At 39.8% G+C, this 23,314-nt stretch overlaps 1 protein-coding gene across 1 annotated transcript; it reads left to right on the top strand.

Annotated features, from left to right (window-relative positions):
- Window positions 1-66: 66 nt before the first annotated feature.
- Window positions 67-22,645, top strand: LOC139123413 (4-aminobutyrate aminotransferase, mitochondrial-like). The gene is made up of 15 exons (XM_070689554.1): window positions 67-737; window positions 8,061-8,149; window positions 8,369-8,401; window positions 8,935-9,052; window positions 14,090-14,139; window positions 14,465-14,545; window positions 15,790-15,882; window positions 16,366-16,428; window positions 16,563-16,626; window positions 17,145-17,293; window positions 17,911-18,048; window positions 18,703-18,870; window positions 20,440-20,586; window positions 21,202-21,313; window positions 21,924-22,645. The coding sequence occupies exons 1-15, from the start codon at window positions 671-673 to the stop codon at window positions 22,085-22,087; spliced, it is 1,536 nt and encodes a 511-aa protein (XP_070545655.1). The 5' UTR covers window positions 67-670; the 3' UTR covers window positions 22,088-22,645.
- The last annotated feature ends 669 nt before the right edge of the window (window positions 22,646-23,314 follow it).

Genomic DNA, 23,314 nt, shown 5'->3' with positions numbered 1-23,314 from the left:
GTTTACATCACTATGACCTTTATTCCCGGTCAAAGGTCATACGGTTGAAAATCGGGAACTTTTAGCATTATTGGGCGAAAACACAAGCACCGTGCATGGGCGGAGCGGATGTAGATCTCACTGCAAAAATCTCTATTCAAGCTACAATTTGCATGGATATCTCATGATCAGAAAACTAACAATTTGGATAACGAGCATGTAACGCGCCAAATAATACGCATTAGCCAAAATAATACAAGCGCACTTTGGAACACTAGCGCCGGACAATTTTTAACAGTCACTGCGACGTGTACGTATTCGGCGCGCTTTATTATTAACCCGGCCGGGGCTTTCACGCCAATCAGCGCGTCTGCTGGCGGACAGCACGTCATACAGCACTTTTTTCATATCTTCCATTCACATACTGGCATTCCATTGTCTGTTCACCGCCCTATTCACTTTCTAATCAACTTTATTCAGACGTTTTGAAGTCGTCACTGTCTGCATTCTTCCCTTTACATAATCACTATCAGCTACGGTGTACGCCAACGGATGATAGTAAACATGTACGTCTGAGAGAGCAAGGACAATTGCGTTCTATGGTCACGTGACCTTGCTATTATTCCAGCACCCATCGCGATACGCGCAGTAGAGAAGTGTCGTGGCTGTGGCAACGTTGTGATACTGTACCATGGCAGTCCGGATTAACGCAGTTGGAAAGCTTATCCGACCCCGTTTGAAGCTATTTGAATTTGACGGTGAGTTTACAGTTTGTGTGGTTTGTAATTTGACTTGTTCTGTAACGCCGCGCCAGTGGTGGCTTATCAGTGTTGCCATGATGGATGGCCGGCATCATTATATTCAATCGTTTATGGTTTCACTGCCAGTTGAAAGCCAAACTGGCGGTCTAATTCACGTGGCGACATGCCCACCGCCAAGGAAACTACTTTGTCTGTTTGACAGCGGTCAATGACACGTCCTTGTGTAAATAGTACAGTATCTCTCCGGTGAGATATTTGTATGAACGAGTTGAACGAGCTGTCTGCATGACCCATATTCGCGCCTTATTCCCACCGTTCAGATCACAGTCCCTCGACCCATACCCACTGTCTCAAACGTTTTATGAGACGCTCAATCGTTTACGAGCCGCCAAGTAAGCAGTTGGAGTTGGCGGACGACCAGTTCATGACCGACATAGCATGCTATGATACCCCACTCACGGCATACGTTGGATATTGAAAAACACTACGATACATTCTACCAGCAAGCATCTGCCCAAATATTTATTTATGTCGCGTTAAGACGTAGATCAAAATTTAAAGAGGTTGTTTTCTCAAATATATGTAGCTCCGCTTCATTCCCCGCAGTCTTGTTTTTTCCCAATTGCCAGGCGGTTGTAGATTTTCGCTCCACACCGCGTACACGCTGTCCAAATTTTAGGTTTTTTTACCAGATGTAGAAAATAAGCTTATTGTCCAAGTCGAAATTAACTTTGTTTGATATTCGATATCCCGCCATGCACGTTGTCAGTATCGCCGCACAACCTTATGTGCACCCATACCAAGGCCAAGGTAATAAAATCCTTTGTTGTACGACAAATTAAGATGGTGAAAGGCAAGCGGGCGGTATGCGGTTCAAAAACACATTCCGCAAACAAACCATGTTACACATGCGGGTTCTACAATTAGTTGATTGTTTCCAAGTTATACCAGTGCCCATTCGAAAACCAAAGCAGAAACTCCTCACCCCTTAATTGCACTTCGATGTGAAATTTTCAAAGTCTATAGTCGTTTACCGTTAAAAAAATGTGTTCACGAATATTAACAGGGACATAGCAATCAGGTCAGTCATGTTGAAATACATTTCTTAAATGTCGCTTGAATGCAAAACAAAGAATTTCATTGAGCCTAAGTAGCCTTTTTCATGTTCTGTAAACTACTTTCGTCAGACCTTGTTTTACCAGAGGAAGTCGTCCATATCTGTGGTAAGAGTAGGTCTTGACATTTTGAGCATCGACCCACATAACCTTGTGTTGACATGCCGTTAACCGCCTCATTGGGAACGCCCTCCGTGTTGGCGATGTTTCTGGCTAATATAACATTGATTACATTGCCATCAAAGTTTATAAGGCAGTGCATCTCCCGATGAGATTGGGGCGGGGGGGGGGGGGGGGGGCACACTGCAACATTATATGTTGAAGGTTCAGGTCGAACAAAATACAGAATCAATCCAGCCAGGCATCTATAATCCTCCTCCAACTAAAATAAATATATTTGCTCATTTGAATCATGTGTAAGTCGACTGAGGACATGTGTCGTCTGCGGGAGCCGGTAAACATCACTACGCTCTTATCTGAGCGTACATGTTCGTTCGTCACTCTTCCCGCCTCAGATTTCAGACCGAAATTCAAAAGGATTTACCTGTTGTCTGTGTGGCCGGGTCCTCATCAATTGCTCATTGATGCCAATACCGTTAGTCCTTTATTATTGTTACGTGACAAGAAGCTTCTTACGTAATACCTTCACATTTGACCGCGGTCGCAGCTGTCGATGGCGGTTAAAGGAAATAATTGATTACCTCCGGGGTTTAACTGTTTAAAAACAATACTAGAGTCACTTTTCGGCAATTAAAAAGCACATAGCTTTGTAAGCCTGATATTACATGTACAATGTAGGTCGATAATATACGTGGGCTCAACAATCTCGTGGTTTTAAATTGTGTAGGACTTCATCTGGTAGAAGCTGTTTCATAGTTTGCCATTCTGTGTCGCAATTCTGACCTGCGTCATGTTGATGTTTTTCTGACATATATTTATGTGATTATGATAAAAGAGAGTCATATTGTTGTCTGCACCATTATATAGTTGACTCGCTTCAAATCCGCAGCCGGCAAGAATTGTTTCGTCTGTAGACTTCGTACAGGCATAGACCTTCGAGGGTCTATGGTACAGGCAAGTATTACACGCTCAGCCTCAGGTTCGATATCACAGACAATGCCAGTGTTCAAAGCGGAGTTCAAGGCCAAAGGTAAAAGCGCCGTGGGATTATTGACAGTCTTGTCTGTCGTCATAATCGACCAGAAAAAGAACCGACAGCGTGGCAACTTTAAGTGAACGTATGGCCCCCTCCTCTGATCCTCAAGTGAGTGACGAGAAAGCAAACGTTGCCCAGTGTAGTTCTCTGCTTGTCTGGTGACCCACCGTTCCCGCAAACATATCAACCTATTTTTGTTAATTTGTTTGTTCGTTCGTCCGTATATTTATATCTTGTAATTTCAGCATTCATTTTGACTTTGTGAGTTTTCCTATTATCATAAACCAGACTTGAATTGATTATTGTTGGCCCCCTGACACGCTGACGATGCTGCGATTCGTGATTAGAAAATATTTGACCAAGGAAAACTCGACGAGAGTTATGAGTTGACGTCTAGATAACGTGGCAGTTTTTCTTCCTGAGCGTGACATTTGCACTACATTTAAACAGGTGCACGGGGTCAGTTCTGACAGTTCTATAAAAAGCCGAGAGCCACAATACCCGACTAGCGTGAATATAACATCGCTGATACACTTTCTTGACGATATTGTACCATCCAAAATTAGTGAAAATCCGATAAATACACAAAATGGAGTCTTGTTGACTCAAAACAAAAGCATTATTATTGATTTGTTCTTGCTCCGCGAGCCTCCCTACACTATAGGGAAAATTGCGAGACTAGAGCGAGAAAATGCGCTTTCTCGATCGCAATCGGTGAGAATCTGTTCTTATCACCGCAGTCGGTAAGAAAATTTCAATCTCCACTGGAGATTGGTGAGAAATGCACTCCTTGGCGAGAATCAAGTGTGAGAACAAATTCTCACCGGTGAGAATTTGTTCTCACACTTGATTCTCGCCAAGGAGTGCATTATTCTCACCAATCTCCAGTGGAGATTAAAATTTTCTCACCGACAGCGGTGAGAATAAGAACAGATTCTCACTGATTGCGAAGAAAGCGTCATTTTCTCGCTCTAGTCTCGCAATTTTTCCCTATAGTGCTAACGGCTATGTTGGTGTGGAGTTTCGCTTCTGAGTTGAGCGACTGTGGTATAAATACTGTTGAGTCTCTTTCATCGTATCAAGGTCGCGTTATGTATTCACGACACGTCACGCGCCATAAATACGCACGTGGGTTGTTCAGTATGCAGATTGGGAAGATTTTTGCTCTAGGGAAATTAAAAGTATAGACAGCTTCTTTATTCTGTTTTGAGCTTTTGATTTCGGTCGTTTGCGATCACGGCGCGACATGATGCGAGTGCATGCATCTTCAAGTTCGGCACACGGACCGTGTTGTATTGGCGGTCAACGTTCTTCCTATAATTACACGAGTGTTCGTTTGGAGAGGGTTTCATGGGGTCAAATAATGCAAAATAATGCAAAAAACAACTCGACTTACATATAAACAACAATACAAACAAAAAACAACAACAACAACAACGAGATATCTGGGTTCTCTGTGATCCACTGCACAGTACTGTATACGCCAAATGTTTAGTTTGTACTGGTAGCTGTCAGATTGTTATAAAATTTAGAAGTGACGTCATCGCTTTCTTGTATGAAGTGATTGAAGGCACAGAATGTCAATCATTAAGTGAGCATCTTCAACACACCTGATAAAATAACAGAATCTCAGATATTGTAATCAGAGAATGGCTTGTCACGTTTACCGTGTTGACAATGTCTGCGCCAGGGCAAGTGTTGATCTAGACTTGCCTCAGATCGACGGACATTTAAATGTCTTCCCTCAATAAAAAACACAAAAAATATATCCGAACAAATTTTATCGTGTTCGTAGTTGTGTGATCGTGTAGTGCATCTCCCGATGAGATTGGGGCGGGGGGGGGGGGGGGGCACACTGCAACATTATATGTTGAAGGTTCAGGTCGAACAAAATACAGAATCAATCCAGCCAGGCATCTATAATCCTCCTCCAACTAAAATAAATATATTTGCTCATTTGAATCATGTGTAAGTCGACTGAGGACATGTGTCGTCTGCGGGAGCCGGTAAACATCACTACGCTCTTATCTGAGCGTACATGTTCGTTCGTCACTCTTCGCGCCTCAGATTTCAGACCTAAATTCAAAAGGACTTAGCTGTTGTCTGTGTGGCTGGGTCCTCATCAATTGCTCATTGATGCCAGTACCGTTAGTCCTTTATTATTGTTACGTGACAAGAAGCTTCTTACGTAATACCTTCACATTTGACCGCGGTCGCAGCTGTCAATGGCGATTTAAGGAAATAATTGATTACCCCCGGGATTTAATTGTTTAAAAACAATACTTGGGTCGCTTTTCGTCAATTAGAAAGCACATAGCTGTGTAAGCCTGATATAACATGTACAATGTAGGTCGATATTATACGTGGGCTCAACAATCTCGTGGTTTTAAATTGTGTAGGACTTCATGTGGTAGAAGCTGTTTTATAGTTTGCCATTCCGTGTCGCAATTCTGACCTGCGTCATGTTGATGTTTTTCTGACATATATTTATGTGATTATGATAAAAGAGAGTCACATTGTTGTCTGCACCATTATATAGTTGACTCGCTTCAAATCCGCAGCTGGCAAGAATTGTTTCGTCTGTAGACTTCGTACAGGCATAGACCTTCGAGGGTCTATGGTACAGGCAAGTATTACACGCTCAGCCTCAGGTTCGATATCACAGACAATGCCAGTGTTCAAAGCGGAGTTCAAGGCCAAAGGTAAAAGCGCCGTGGGATTATTGACAGGCTTGTCTGTCGTCATCGACCAGAAAAGAATCTGACAGCGTGGCAACTTTAAGTGAACGTAAGGCCCCCTCCTCTGGTCCTCAAGTGAGTGACGAGAGAGCAATCGTTGTCTGTAGCACCCTTCCCACAAACATATCAACCCATTTTTGTTAATTTGTTTGTTTGTTTGTTTGTTCGTTCGCCCGTATATTTATATCTTGTAATTTCAGCATTCATTTTGACTTTGTGAGGTTTCCTATTATCATAAACCAGACTTAAGTTGATTACGGTTGGCCCCCTGACACGGCGCTGACGATGCTGCGATTCGTGATTAAAAAACATTTGACCAAGGAAAACTCGACGAGAGCTATGAGTTGACGGCTAGATAACGTGGCAGTTTTCCTTCCTGAGCGGGACATTTGCACTACATTTACCAGGTGCACGGGGTCAGTTCTATAAAAAGCCGAGTCTGAGTCACAATACCCGACTAGCGTGAATAATTACATCGCTGATACACTTTCTTGACGATATTGTACCATCCAAAATTAGTGAAAATCCGATAAATACACAAAATGGAGTCTTGTTGACTCAAAACAAAAGCATGATTATTGATTTGGTCTTACGCCGCGAGCCTCCCTACACTATAGGGAAAAATTGCGAGACTAGAGCGAGAAAATGCGCTTTCTCGATCGCAATCGGTGAGAATCTGTTCTTATTCTCACCGCTGTCGGTGAGAAAATTTTAATCTCCACTGGAGATTGGTGAGAAATGCACTCCTTGGCGAGAATCAAGTGTGAGAACAAATTCTCACCGGTGAGAATTTGTTCTCACACTTGATTCTCGCCAAGGAGTGCATTTCTCACCAATCTCCAGTGGAGATTAAAATTTTCTCACCGACAGCGGTGAGAATAAGAACAGATTCTCACTGATTGCGAGAAAGCGTCAGTTTCTCGCTCTAGTCACGCACTTTTTCCCTATAGTGCTAACGGCTATGTTGGTGTGGAGTTTCGCTTCTGAGTTGAGCGACTGAGGTATAAATACTATTCAGTCTCTTTCATCGTATCAAGGTCGCGTTACGTATTCACGACACGTCACGCGCCATAAATACGCACGTGGGTTGTTCAGTATGCAGATTTGGGGAGATTTTTGCTCTAGGGAAATTAAAAGTATAGACAGCTTCTTTATTCTGTTTTGAGCTTTTGATTTCGGTCGTTTGCGATCACGGCGCGACATGATGCGAGTGCATGCATCTTCAAGTTCGGCACACGGACCGTGTTGTATTGGCGGTCAACGTTCTTCCTATAATTACACGAGTGTTCGTTTGGAGAGGGTTTCATGGGGTCAAATAATGCAAAATAATGCAAAAACAACACGACTTACATGTAAACAACAATACAAACAAAAGCAAAAACAACAGCAACAGCAACAGCAACAACAACAACAAGATTTCTGGGTTCTCTGTGGTCCCACTGCACAGTACTGTATACGCCAAATGTTTATTTTGTACTGGTAGCTGTCAGATTGTTATAAAATTTAGAAGTGACGTCATCGCTTTCTTGTATGAAGATTGAAGGCACAGAATGTCAATCATTAAATGAGCATCTTTAACACACCTGATAAAATAACAGAATTCTCAGATATTGTAATCAGAGAGTGGCTTGTCACGTTTACCTTGTTGAAAATGTCTGCGCCAGGGCAAGTGTTGATCTAGACTTGCCTCAGATCGACCGACATTTAAATGTCTTCTCTCAATAAATAACACAAAAAATATATCCGAACATATTTTATCGTGTTCGTAGTTGTGTGATCGTGTACTGACATTCCACGAGATTCGAGCAAGATGCGTAATAAGGGGTATAGCGAAGGAAACCAGACGGTTTATTCAAAAATAACTGTACAACTTGACCGGATTCAGTTGAAAATACTTCTTTTAAAAATTGTAAACGGCATTCCTGCAGATTACTAGCCTAAAGCGAGATGTGGACCGAGTGATTTAATCCCTTGCATAATTTCAACAAGGTAGCTCATTTGCATTAGGCAGTGTTTGCAGACACATAGCAGTCAGTGTGTGGTCGTGATCAGGGATTTTATCATTGATATCAAAGACATCATCAGATAGAAGGACATATGAACATCTTGATTTTCGTGTAAGCCCCTGTTTGAACCAGCTGCTCGCGATGTATCACTTTTAGAATTTTACGAGTCCCCGTCTGGCCCCTTACAGGGCAAACCTTCCAACTTGTATGACTGTTGTCCATGGTTTTTGCTAAATATATATTCCATTCAGGTAATATAATATGAATCATAGATAATTAATGAAACATATTTTTTTTAATTTTAGTCCGATTTGCATCACAAGTGACAAGACTCTTTCCGGATGAATACGATGGACCATTGATGAAAACAGAAGTGCCGGGACCGAGGTCAAAGGTGATTCCACCTACAGTAATTTCCTGCAAGTATATAAGCAATGCCGTGTCTACGGAAATCTCTTTCCCCCATTATCCTTGCATGACATTTGTGACTTCAATCTCAACATAAAGCTATGCTATGTTACAGAAATTAACTCTAATTACTCGTCATCAAAATTAAACCCTTAGCATTTCAATTGTGACAAATATGTCAAAATTCATTTCGTTCACTTTTCAGGAGCTGCTGGCCCGCTATGACAACTGTAATAAGGTAGGGGTCACGGCCTTTGTTTTGTGAAGCGGGATAATTTGAAATATTAATTCAATAAAATTACTATAATTTCCGATCAACGCATAGAATTCGTCTCACGTTACTGCCTTTCGGAAGCCCCTTTATCTCTCTATATCTGACATCGTTTGATATGTGAGTCACGAGGCGTTTCAATAATTTCCGTAAAATACGTTTCGTTTTAATGTCTTGGCTATGATAAAAGTGTTCGTGAATGTCATAATAAATTATCAAACGAGAGGAGGCGCACTCCGAACCGTCTGATTTCAGAAACACTCTCTGACTATTAACCAGATGAAGAGAATTGATAGATCTTTGAGAGAGAGAGAGAGAGAGAGAGAGAGAGAGAGAGAGAGAGAGAGAGAGAGAGAGAGAGATGAATCATAATCGATGGAGATTGTTCATCAATTGACGGGAAATTTATAGTTCACTGGCTCGGTGTATTTCCCCTGTTTCATGCAACTTGAATGTTGAGTTCAAGTCTCACCTGATATTTTATTTTCACTTTCTCCAAGAATGTCGATCACGTGGTATTTTTCTGTGACTACAACAAGAGCAGGGGGAATTACTTGGTGGACGCCGATGGCAATCGACTGCTTGATTTATTTACACAGGTTGCCTCAGTTCCAATAGGTAAGACATATTGACCAAAACGAAACCGCAAACAGTCACGGTTGACCCCGGCACACTATTCGGCCAAGTAAATCAAGACCGAGTAAAATATATGCGTTTCCGATAACCCGACCAATCCCGGGAAAATCCGCTAACCCAGACATTATTTTCGCATTTTTCAATACCGTTACGGTATTGTATGGGTCTCATTCAACGAAAAGAAAAACACAGTCCTCCAACCTACCTCAGGCTACAAAACTTTCGAAGGTGTGCTACCGGAAACAATTTTTTTAAATATGGCCTTATGTTGAAACCTGATTATCTTCGGTGCCCCACTTTATGATTATTATTATTATCTAGTTTAGTCCTTCAATTTCTCATTTGTTTCGATACTTACATGCCCACAGACTTGGAGCAAGTCGATGTACACTCAGCTAGCTATCTCCATACAGAGATTGTCGTTGCGTGGAAAATGAAAACATAACTAGGGAGTGGCGGCGCGCGGTCAACGACTCGGGAACCCTCTAGCTTGGTTCTAATTATCCACGCAGCACTGCTGAGATTGCTCAGCTATGTGACTGTATGCTTTTGTTTTTGTTTTTCTTCATAATGTGTGGAAGACCGGTCACGACATGCGACATGCGAGTTTTTAAAACTGCGATCTGCGGTAAGGGTTAGGGTTAGGGTAGGGGTTAGGGTTAGGGTGGGGTTAGGTTTTCTCTGGTTAGCGTTAGGGACGATTCAGAATTTACTTCCAGGGGGAGGGTGGAGGATTTTCTATTTTCTCGGTGATTTTTTCCATGGCCCCCCCTAGTAAATTATAGAAAAAATCTATGGCCCCCCCCTCATCTTTCCTATTTTTTTCCATGGCCCCCCCCTAATGTATACATGCATGCTTATACGGTACATTATAGACATATCTAGTCTAACAAGTTGCAGGAACTGTAGGGCCTAGTGGACATTAGGATGATATAACAAATCATTTCAGGGTTATGTGACTAAAAAAAGAATGATTTGCAGGGACTGCAACTGGCACACTTTTGGAAAGGGTAGCAATAAACATATCTGGTTGTAAATTTCTAAAGAAAAGTTAATTACTAAATATGAATACTTTTTTTGTTATGTCTCACTGATACATATGATGCACACAAAGACAAGCAAAGATGTCAGTTAGAAATGGTGAACAGAAAATCAGAGGAGCAGATAATTGGCAAAGTGATATATATCTTGAAGTTTTAATGGTACATCATTTGCAGATATCCAGATATTTCTGGAAAGTGAGATGTACATGTACATGCACACGTTCAGCATACATTTTCATTTGATGATGCTGAATATTTGCAGACTCACGGTGAAAGTTTTAAACATTAGGAATTAAAATTGGTGAAAGCCAACTTGTTTTTAATTTTCTCTTTTTTTCTAATTTGGTTATCATAAAAACCAAGTAGCTGCCACTGAAAGCAAAAATGCTGAGGAATATTTTAGAACATTTCTTGGACAAAACACCTTATCCAAAACATGAATTCACATTTTATTCTGCTCATTCCATTCACAATCCAATGTTCATATTAAATTCAGACAACCCTGTGCAAGTCAAAATTCACATTTTGTCAGCAGTATTTTTCAAAATTGACAGAGCATGCATATTTCAAATTTTTTTAACAAACTTTAATTTTAAAATAGTCATGATACGCATGTTTTCAGATGACACGAAACAATACATGTTAATTTGTTTTTTTGCCTTTTCTGCCAGCCGCCACTGTGAAATCTTTGATTATACATATCAGAATGAATGGGACACATAAGTATTAGCATCAATACACAATGTGTAAGCCTATCCACATTTCTCCTAGCCTCATACACACTGAGATCACTTCTTGGACTACAGCAAATTTCTTGTGTACACAATATTTCAACAATCCGACACCATAGCATTGGTGCAGTGCCACATGATCTTCTGGATGCAATACAGGATTATTGGAAAATCAACCCTTTTGTAAATTTTTCACCATATATTTTGACAGTAATACATAATATTTTATTTTCAACATTAAAAAACTATTCGCTGAAAAGCACCTTGAAGATGAGACGGCCATAAATTTATTTTCAAAAAGTTTATAGTAGATGTAAGCACTGTAAAAAGTTATGTAGAACATTTAAAAAATTTAGAATGGGTAAAATTGATGAGAATGAAACATAGAAAAAAGGAGCAGAAAAGAAGATTAGCAGTAGCAGTAGTTAACTCAAAGGATGAAGTGGGTGTATATTTGGGGTAAAAAACCTCAATTTTTGTATTAATCATAAAAATTATTTAAGTCAAAATCTAGACAGTATTTTCTGAATGTAATATTTCACTTGAAAGGAGAGTATTCATGTAGAAAAAAAACTATTTTATTTGGCATTATCCATCCTCATTTTAAAATTGTAGGGGTTTAAAGACTGACACTCTAATAATTGATTAAAATCATGATCAGCAAAATTAAAATGCCTCTTATTCAAAATGCTCTTATTAAAAATGTAAGAGCTTTATTGCAAAACAAAACCAATTGATAGTTGTTGTGTTATATAGCATTTAAAAAACATAATGTGAAATTTCAGAAAATTTGACCCAGCCGGAGTGGAGTTAAATTCTTTGGAAATTTTGAAATTGGGAGGCAAAAGAAGCCAAGAAATCGGGTGATTTGCATACATTTGCATAAATTAACACTTCTTTATCATGCAACTTTCAACTGCTTTACAAGCTGCAAGGTAAACCCAACCTTAAAAAGACATTTGCTGTAATTTTTAGCATTTGTTCAATGTTCATCTCTGTGTATCAGCATTTGTTTGTTATTCTATCACTACATAGAACACCCAATGCTGTATTAGCAACATACCAGTGTGAACATAAATGACCATTGTTATTGTTGATAAATGAATTCTAGTCTGGACTTGATCTGAGATCTCTTTTCAACAAAAACAACCCTGACTGTTCACTGTATGGTTTGTATTGACATGCTAAATACTGGACATTTCATAACGCTTCAGGGAGGAGAACAAGATACTGCTATAGATGCATAAAATAAACACTGTGAATATTACCGAATTTGGCAGCTAAAGGAGTTTAACTAAACATGTTGAGTTTATCTGTCACCCAGGTAGCGTATATGGTTCTCTTTCGTAGAGATCAGAAATTCTGGGCAAATATTTAATTGATGTTTTTTTTCCTTGGCCCCCCCTAAAAGATTGTGGTATTTTTGTCTGTCCCCCCCCCTAATTTTCTTGGGAAAAATGGGTGCCCCCCCTGAAAATCCTCCACCCCCCCCTGGAAGTAAATTCTGAATCGTCCCTTAGGGGTTAGGGTTAGGGTAAGGTCGCAGATCATAGTTTAAAGACGCAGGTCGTATGTCGCAGGTCGTGACCGGTCTTCCCTACATGTCGGAGTCTTAACGTGGCCGCTATTTCTCCCAGGGTGTATCCATTGTAGAAGTATGCAGAAATAAGCTCGTCTCTACCTCTGTAATCCATCGTTAGGAGGAGAACGAAATGACATGAATGCAAACGCCACTGCAACTCGCATGTCGCAGTTTAAGAATTCGCATGTTGCAGTTTAAGAACTCCCAGGTCGCAGTTAAAAAAAAACTCGCATGTCGCATGTCGTGACCGGTCTTCCATAATAATGATTCTACTCTGGAACAATAAGGAAATCACGTGATGGCGGTACTATCAAAGCCACATGGGTACAATCGCGTATGGCAATATACGTACTTCTATGCGTGTTTTCGCTCGTGGGTTTGTTTGTACCGTGTACATTCCAATTCAGGGTTTGACGTGACCTACTGATCCATCCGACCCGGGTTCTGATCTGTATCATCTGCCGTGTATATATGTCTCTTAGGAAAGGCCACCCCTGCCCCCCAAACCTACGATAAGCTTATATTAACGATGAAGTCCATAAAATCAAATGATGCGATATATAAGGGCATTTAAAGAAAATTCTTGGAGTTTTGAAAAACCTACCTGCCAGCCAGGGAAAAGAACAAACACAGAAAAACAACACAAAGTGTGTTAAACTCATATTTTAGTTAGATTCTTTTGGGGAAATAATATCTTTATTTGTAATAGTATTAAAATTGTGTTTGTTTTCTGTTTTCTTAATTTTCTCTGAAAAACTACCGGCACGCGGACAGCAAACAGAATTTTATTTAAAGCGCCTGAACACAATAAAAAAATAAATAAATTAGAAATCCCTGACAGAATGATTTCATGGCAGGTTATAGAATTGTTTCAAGTAGCAATTGCCGCACTTTAGCCTGCCTTTCGTTTCGGGCGTCATAAACGTGCAGAAAAAAAAATACAGTCAAGTAATGAGAGCAGGCCAGCCTGTCAGGCGAGACGGGATTATTTTTGACGGTTACAAAATGAAGCGGTTGAATTGCAGAAAAGAAAGGGCAAATGAGAACAATCGAGGTTCTCCGCAGAGAAGGGCAACGACCCGAGTTGCAACATCACGCCACACGATAGATGCAACGGAAATGTAGGTCGCGTTCACGTCACATGCACATATGCATATATTATACGATCTAGCGTGTTCATTTTTTAAACATCAGTGAGTGAACCTGGGCAGTGAACGAACTCTACCCTAATATTAAATATGCTGATACAGTTTTCACTGATGACGTTTAAATTCGTCTAGGCTTTTTTTATAGATATCGGTAAATATATTCTTTTGATGACAAAATATGCCCGGTGGACTTACAGAAGCAATCGCTACGAACAGCAGCTCTCTACCTAACAAGCTTGACCTTTCGTATACTTTCATTCACGTCGTCAATTTTATTGCTTACATATATTTTGACCTTGTGTTTTGTAGCCGCGCCAGTTTGTCTGAAACCACAATGCCGGAGCTTTTTCTGGCCTTTCTAAGTCACCTCATTCAACTATTACAATGGTTTGAGATCAAGGACGCGACTCCATTCGAAGTTTCAGCCTCGCCTGATCTCAATTTATCACCCTAATTACGCACAAACAAGTCTCGCTCTACAAAACATAAACAATCTGAACGCTTCTTTTTTATAGGCTACAACCACCCCGCCCTTGTTGCTGCAGTCCAGGACCCGTCAAATTTGGTAAGAATTCAAGAGTGTATTTTGAAAAACGCTTGTTATTGTGCCTATGTTGGCACTGATTTAACAGTGATAAACAAAACCCGGAGCTTCTAGTGTGCAGACAACATTCATGTTATTGAGAGTTTACTTCGAACAGGCCTTGCGGTCGAAAACACATAATTCAATAGTATGAGTGGATGAGTTTATCGCAAGAGACGGGTGACTGACCTCGGGCCAGTAATCAGGCATACACATGCAAATAAGTGACTCCACCACGGAGTGATTGAACTCACAGCGTTGACCTCATTACCAAGTCGTATAATGGTCGCTTACATTCTGTTCACAGAGCGTGTTCGTCAACAGGCCGGCGCTGGGTGTTCATCCAAACGAAGACCTGCCGGAAAGAGTCGAAAATGCGCTTCTTTCGGTAAAATCCTCAGTTACTTTTAATAATAATAACTTTATTGCTTTTTAAGGCCTCAGTTACTTTTAAAATGAGAGGACCACGTAATCTATATTAGACAGAGGTTGCTCAATTAGGGAGAATACTGATATTAGTGAAATATTTTATGTGTTGAAATAAAATTCGAATTTAATATTTTACATGAAAACGGGCCCGACATATTATATAGCGATTGGAGCCTAGTGCGAGAGTCTCCAATGGCCTCCTTGAAGATAATCTGCAACATCAGCCATAAATTATTTCCGATAGACGCGTTGTTGTTTTTGTATGGTCTACCCTTATTTGGCCTTATTATCCGGTCATTAGAGATAATTGAAGACATGAGTCACCCGTTGTTGCTGTAATTTCCGAGAAACAGTTTGTCATGTCATATCTCTGTTTAACCTATTGCAGTGTGACCTTACACTCAAAGTTCGACCGTACATTCACATTGCGATAATTTATCAGTTGGAGATCAAATAGTTGACACTGTTTACTGTTTCCATGTTTCAACGGCCTTCAACAGCTAATGACCTTGTACAAAGAATGAAAATAATAGATTTGTTTACAAGAGAGAGAGAGAGAGAGAGAGAGAGAGAGAGAGAGAGAGAGAGAGAGAGAGAGAGAGGGGTTTACCTATACGAAGCGTTACAATTTCACCGAATGGGCCACGGTAGGCTCAGGCTGTTGACACAAGCTGTTCAAAGTAATCTGGCTTTAATAGCTTGGACATATTTTTTTTATTTATGGTGTAATAGATTCTAAACTGTGAAGCCACGTAGAGTATCACCGACCTATGCTGCAATACTATCTCCATCTGCTACTTCCGATTTCATTTGCCGCTCGTTAACTAACCTATGAATATGTCACGTGGCATTCCTCAACTTTACATTCAGCACGAACAATTATGTGATGAGAATATATGGTCATATTCCGTGTTCGGAATTTTATGGAGAGTTTTCGAGGCAGCATTGACGTAGTGAAAACCGCTCATGACATAACAGCCTATCAATATTAAAACGCGGATTCGTACGATGAGTAGCCTAATCTTTGAAAATCAATATCGTTTGACCGCACATTTAACATACCGCGGCGAATCCTGCACGCACCATATCGGTAACGGAACATTTTCCAAGTGGTTTGTTTAAATTTTACTGCACAATACTTTCCATTTTTCTCGCAAATATGTATGAACTTAAATTTGATAGTAATATTTTTGTTCGTTTCAGGTTGCTCCACGCGGTTTGAATAGGGTGCAGACTATGGCCTGTGGCGCATGCTCAGTTGAAAACGCTATCAAACTAGCTTTTTGTTGGTTCAGGGTGAGTTGGTCATAAAACCCACCCATTCACTTTTATGTGTATTTATCAGATGTAGTTTAACGTCACCCCATTGGTCGCTAGCCTCGCTCTACTATAACAAACAGTAGGAAACGTCATCGAAAGGCATGAAGCATTTAGGATGGAGACTTCAGCCTGATGTGTTTTTCTTCAGCGCCCTCATGGGGTGGAACGCGATCTTGCTTTCCGCGACCCACAAATAACGTTTATCATAAAATTATTTGATATAACTTAAAAGAAACCGTTAAAGTATATTCAAAACTATAATTTTAATCTACCAGAGAATTAATTCAACATATCCACATTTAGACAGAAAAGTGTTGAAAATCTGGCCAAAGAGGCGAAATACTCGTCTGTCAGCCGGCAGTCTGCGTCATACGCTGTTAGGGTGTTTGTTTTTCATGGTAAGACTTAATTCTGAAGAGTGTTTGAAAATATCGTTTTTATTTGCATCATTCATTGCAGAAAAAGCAAAGAAAGGGCGCCCCGGTGAGCGAAGAGGAACTACAGTCATGTCTTACCAACCAGGTGATTTATAAATTTATTGTATGTTCATCACAAATTACAGCAAAATTGAACTTATTTCAGAGACACTGGCATTTCAGAGACACTGCCAATCTTCCAAGCGTTTGGAAATCTCACATTGTGTTGTTTGTATTCAGCTGCCAGGTACCACTCCATTTACTATTTTATCGTTTCGAGGAGCATTTCATGGCCGGACCCTAGGTGAGTTGATTTATCATATGTGGGTTTGTTCATTTAAATTAAACATAGATGATACATACATACATACATATGAACATCAATTATTATATGTATATATGTTCATTTAAGTATCTATCGCTATCTATCTATCTATCTATCTATCTAATTATCTATCTATCTATCTATCTATCTATCTATCTATCTATTTATCTATCTATCTATCTATCTATCTATCTATCTATCTGTCTATCTATCTATCTATCTATCTATCTATCTATCTATCTATCTATCTATCTATCTATCTATCATACAAATCATATACAGTCGAGAAACGTCTATGTAAAAATTAATAAATGTATAATGTATGTTATATATTATATGAAAGTTACACGCACAATTTTCTGATTCTAAAACGGGACGCCACCCCAAGTATTACCGACTAGACAAGAGCTACCCCATGAATGATTGAAAGCCTCAACATACGTTGGTGCGCTATATATAATATTTATATTCTCTGAGAACCTGCTGTGTCTTTGTAGGTGCCCTGACGTGCACGCATTCAAAGTGGGTGCATAAACTGGACATTCCGTCGCTGGACTGGCCGTACGCAACTTTTCCCAGGTTGAAATATCCCCTCAGTAAGTACGCCGAGGAAAACCGAGAAGAGGAACGGAGATGTCTGTATGAAGTAAGAAGGCATATTTTGTCATCACTGACCTTTCACCTTTCTCACACGCGCTGCTAATCTCCCTTTCACCGGGGAAGGAGTTGTACATTTGTAAACGCGACAATATTACATGATGTGTGCGCAGCAAAACATTCTAAACTATGGACTGTTACAAGTTACAGGACAATACAGAACATGCAATATCAACGTCGACACTATGATGAATTCACACCACAAAATATGTGGAAATAGAGAGTTGCCACGAGCGCCAGTCAATTGCAATGGTTCTAAACACAGTGTACGATACTAGTGTGTAATTAGAGGTAAATTCTCAGCAACAAAAATGTCTAATGCGGCTTCATTCTCAAAGCATAGGTCAAGAAATGTCGATAAACGCGACACACCTTTGAAAAAACTAATTGATCCCGAGACAGTGATACGACATGTTATGAAAACATTATCAATAGATGGCGCCCTTCACACCGTCTGGGAGCAACTGCCATCCGAGGTCAAGAGTGAACAAATTCTCGTTTTGAACGCATAACCACTGAGTCCACGTGTTTTATAAGGACTTCAATCGATGCTTCTCATTGCTGCCTTTATTCATGTACTTCCTCACTTACTTTACGTCAATCCAGGTTCGAATGACTGTTGAAAAATACAACGCCGAGGGAAAATGCGTTGCCGGTGTGATAACGGAACCAATCCAGTCGGAGGGCGGTGACAACCACGCCTCAGCGGAATTCTTCCAGGGTCTTCAAGAAATATGCAAGGAGGTGCGTCCAATGACATGATTCAGTTTACATTACCTGTACATCTGTTTATTTCAGATAATATTATCTTCTATTGAAAATTGAAAATGAACTAGCCACTAAACAATGTATACGTATTTCGTGCACCATGTCTAGATGCACCTCATCATCATATAGCTGCAACATTTAAATTACACGATGTAGATTATGGCAAACATGTTTTAACTTTCATCAATCACGATCGTGCCTTGGATACAGTGTTAACATTGGTCGTATGGGTCCCATACGACCTTTGACCTCCGATGTTATCCCATGATTTGGATCTTACATGAGTGTCAACCGCAGCCTGAGACAATCTGAAGGTGACCAAACAGTCACTGCATTTGTCGATACAAAGTAGTTGGGTTTTCGGCAGGATAATATCCACTATCAGTAAAATATAATCAAATTAGACATCACAGTAAAAATAATTTTACCGATTTATCACAATATCTCAGTATCAAGGTCATGATCTGTTTCCCAATGAAAAATTAAATTTTTGCCCAATTGTATCGGATACCTTGTACAACGAAAGAGGGCGCGAAAGTTTCCTTGGCCTTCGCAGCATTGAGACAGAAAATGAATTTAGATTTCGCATGCAACTTCTTTGAATTGTGTGGGTTTTTTTTATTGTTTCAGTACGGTATGGCCTTCATCATCGATGAGGTCCAGACGGGTGGCGGCTCGTGCGGGACGTTCTGGGCGCATGAGCAATGGAACCTGCCCTCACCGGCTGACCTCGTCTGCTTCAGCAAGAAGATGTTGACGGGTGGGCTCTACTACAACGACGACTTCGCCGTTGACGGTGTACGGACAGGAAACCCTCTTCAATATCTTGTTTGCAAGCACTGCTAGAATGCGTTTTGATCTTTTAAAAGTCGCCAGCTTCTCATGGAAGAACTTGTGGTGGACTAACGGGTTTCAGGGTCACAGTTGCACTATCTGCAGGGGCTTTTTAACCCTTCTGTGAATAGCTAAATGCTAATATAGATATATTATCTTTTTACCGCAAAAGGTTAGAGCACTTTCCATTATTTTTTTCACCCATCGTCTTCAAGACGTCTTCCTGTTTTGAATGCAAAAGGCAATGCGCGCTGGAAAAAATATTGCATGACGCATTGAGGTGTAATTTTTTTTGCAATTTTGATTGGGCAAACTTCTGATCCTAATTCTGCAAGTCTCAGGTTGTGGAGATATCTTTGGGAGAAACAAAGACGCTGTCAAAAAAATGATGTCAATTTCCTTTTAATTATTATGAAAAGCTACTTTATGAAAGGGCCAATAGCTGTATCGTTTGATGATTTTTATCGATTTTGTATTGTATGTCAATTGCACGTTTTTCTACTCCCCAAAACATGTTGAAATACCAACTACTAAGCTTGTAAACACATCAAGTCACTGCTATTCTTGGCATTTGAATTCTAGTGCTCAACAGAAATCACTTGTCAACAATAACAATGCAGTCTACACATGTACAGGCAGAGTTGGGCAAGCTGTACGCTATGTATCTTAAAATGCTTTGGGGAGTAGTAGAATAAGGAAGTTAGGAACAAATATGGTGGAAATAATCAAACGTTATAGCTATCGGCCGTCTTAAGAATCTTGAAACATAGATTATTAAAACACTTTCAACCACACACGCTTAAGGTAGATCACACCTTGGGGACACATTCGGAGTCTCTAACGTTTTCAATTCTTTTCTGAAGTACCACTTGTGGGGGCTCATGTTAAAACTCTTGGCGTAAGAAAACTTTTTACCGCCTTAGGTTTTTCGAAAATCGGAAATTTTATCATTTCGCCCCAGGGTTAACACAGGGATGGCGGCCATTTTGAATTTTAAATATTGGTCAATCTTGAGTAATTTGTTTCTCTAGTTCCAAAATTTGCACGGTAACTCTATTCTTGAATTTGAAAGGAATGATTGAAAAATTCCGTAAGGAAAGTTTGAGAAAAAGTTTAAGTCTTTCACTGACGAGGCACATACAAGAAGAATGAAGGCAATACGAAACTTAGAAGAGTTTAAACTTTTTATCAAAACTCTCCTCAAGATTACTTTTGAATTGTTCTCTTTCTTTCGTAATCAAGAATAACAACAAAAATAGCTCTTACAGTTCGAAGTTTTGAATAACGGTAATTTTAATTTTATGTTATTTATGTCTCTATTGCCAAATTTTGCACGATGGCCCGTAATTTTTATTTTTAATTTGGTAAGAGTAGTTGAAATTTTCATTCCGGAGTGAGGAAAGTTGCAAAACGCTGACTTTTAATATCGAGGCGCGAAGTACCGCAGTCAAACGGATGTAGATTTAGTTCTTATCCACACAGAGGGCGCAGATCAATAAGTATACACTGTATAATTTATCTCCCTCCTGACAGGGTCATCGGATGTTCAACACGTGGATGGGAGATCCCGGAAAGGTGGTACTTTTAGAGAAAGTTGTTGAAACCATTCAGAAAGACGGACTGGTGCAAAATGTCCATGAGACCGGGGAATACTTGCAAGATAATTTGAAATGCTTGGAGGTAAGATTGCTTTCATGATCAATACTTGTGTAAGTGTTTTATAGATATTTGCAGATAGATGCAACAGGTAATAAATAAATAAGTAAATAACAGGTTTTTGTGAAAAGTGATGAGCATTTATCAAAAACTGATCAAACACTCTCCACGAACCTCCAGAGTCCGGGCGGGAGGGTGGAAGAAACAAGACATCACTACACAACTTGTCGATGATTGACCAGACGGGTGACTGCCGGGGTAGACCCGGCCGGATGTACTGCAGAGCGCCCTCATGCAACTTTCAAATCGTAATTAACAGTATTTAATTATACGGATCAAAAACAGTAACATCTTTGCAAATCATCTATAATATAGATATGCACATAATATTAATAATAAGCAAATATAATACAAATTTATTCAATACAAACCAGATAAAAATCGGCGATCTTCGGAATGTACAGGCACATTCTGCAGTCTTTAGTACAACTTGAAATGTCAGCGTTATTGAAAAGAGACAAATTTTACTGTCACGGTCGTTGCCTAAAGTGATGCCTCCCTTACTTGTTTCAAATGGTCGTCATCATGGAATACAATGGCATTCTTGTTCAGTACATTCTCACATTTTGTCATCTCCAGGACACTTACCCCGACATATTCAGCAGCAGTCGGGGTGTGGGTACATACTGCGCCATCGACGTCAGCGACCCCGTGACCTTGCAGAGGGTGATACAAGGAATGCGAAACCGAGGTAAATACTACAACTTGAATATCAGAAATGCGTGCATTTTCTAGAGAAAAAAATATCACGTGGCAGTATTTTAGGGAAGCAAATGGCGACCACGCATACTTGAATTCTGTCTTGGACGGCATGGAAAAATATTTATACTTTTGGTTTGAAATTTGCTTTGATAGTATGGTGAAGGGATGATTGATCAATAAAATTAATCGATCGAGTGATTGATTACGTGATCTTATCCTTAACCGATATCCTAATTGACACCATCTTCGCCAGCATTACAAACGTCACTAATCATCGTCATCATCATCATCATCATCATCATCATCATCATCATCAAATCATCATCATCATCATCATCATCATCATCATAATCATCATCATATCATCATCATCATCATCATCATCATCATCATCATCACAGCATCATAATCATCATTAAATCATCATGATCATGATCATCATCATGCATAATCTTCGTCATCGCTGTCGTCAGAATCATGATCATCATCAAAATCTTTATAATATTTATCAGCACCAGCAGCATAATCTTGTCACCATCATTTATACTGTAATTGTGCAGAATTCTGATCCTTATTATTTGGTTTTTTTTTGTATACAGGTGTTCAGCTGGGCAGCTGCGGCCAGTCGTCCATCAGGTTTCGACCGACCCTGGTCTTTCAGAAACACCACGTCGATATCCTCATGGATGTGTTCCACAGAGTTGTCGCCGACATCACCGGTGAAGATTCCATGCACCCGCAGCGAAATGCAGCTTCCAAATGATACAAAAGCAATATTTGTCAAATATTCCATGACAGGAATATTTCATGATTTTTAATGGGTTTATCAGGTATCAGTTCTATCAGCATAAACAATAACGCACAACTGCTAAGGCAATTTTATGGCACAGTCGTGTCAGAATTGCGGACTATGCAAAACTCATGAAAATCGTGGACTTTTTAACCGGTGCTGAAAAAATGTGAGAAACCGATAAAATATGCTTGAATTTAAGCTGTAGTCTACTATGCAGCGATTTTTTTTTCAAATAATACTTTAAAGTATGGTTACATCGATTGAGACTAATTTGACATTATTTATCAAATTATTTAAAGATTACACCGTCAGCAAATGGTTTTTTACCGTCAGGAGCGATATGTAATATCATGCTTGTGCCAATGGCGAGACTTTTAGACTACGAAATTCGATCGTGTTTTTACATTTTGAAGTGCTATATTTCCCTGTCTTTTACTTTTATTTGGGCAATAGGAGATACAATTATGATTGACATTTGTGAAAATGTAAAACAATAAGCGATGGGGTACAATAAAACGCTAAAATCAAGTTGAGTATCACTTGAATTGAGTTTCTTCCCGCCATTGTTAAGGTAGAATGCGCCTCGGGGACAGATAGTCAGACTCTCAAATTTCTGCAATTCTTTTCTTATCTACCACATTTATGGGCTCATTTTGAAAGCTCTTAGAGAAAGAAAAACTTTCACTGCTTAGTTTTTCGAAAATCCAAAATTTAATTTTTCGCTCAAAGAGTTAACACCGGAATGACGGCCATTTTGAATTTCAAATATCGCAAAATATCGCAAATTGTTAGGTAATTTGTTTCGCTAGTTACAAACTTTACACGGTGACCCCCCCCCCTGCCCTTCTCGGATTTGGTAAGAGAATGGTTGACAGTTTCATTGAAGAAGTTTGAGCAAAATACGTCTTTCTTTTTCGAGGAACATACTACCTTAAATACACACATGTTGTCTGTATGTCCTTAGTATTCATTGTCTGTCAACAGTCATCGGTAAATACTAGTAATAGTTTTATCAACTGTAGTGAATGAGCAAATTTTCGTTACAATCAGTCCATTGGCTCTGTAATGGTCTCGACACGGGCTGTTGCTTCGCGATGGTCACAATGTTATTTTGAACCCCACGAGTGACAGCCGCCCTCCCCCATCCCCGTCCTGAATCGGATTTTCTATTGATGTATATCACAAAATTTTGCTAAG

This window comes from Ptychodera flava, assembly GCF_041260155.1.
Source record: "Ptychodera flava strain L36383 chromosome 23 unlocalized genomic scaffold, AS_Pfla_20210202 Scaffold_23__1_contigs__length_28996876_pilon, whole genome shotgun sequence".
NCBI classification, from domain to species: domain Eukaryota; kingdom Metazoa; phylum Hemichordata; class Enteropneusta; family Ptychoderidae; genus Ptychodera; species Ptychodera flava.
Note: the sequence above shows the minus strand (reverse complement) of the source record. Positions and strands in the feature narration are given on the sequence as shown.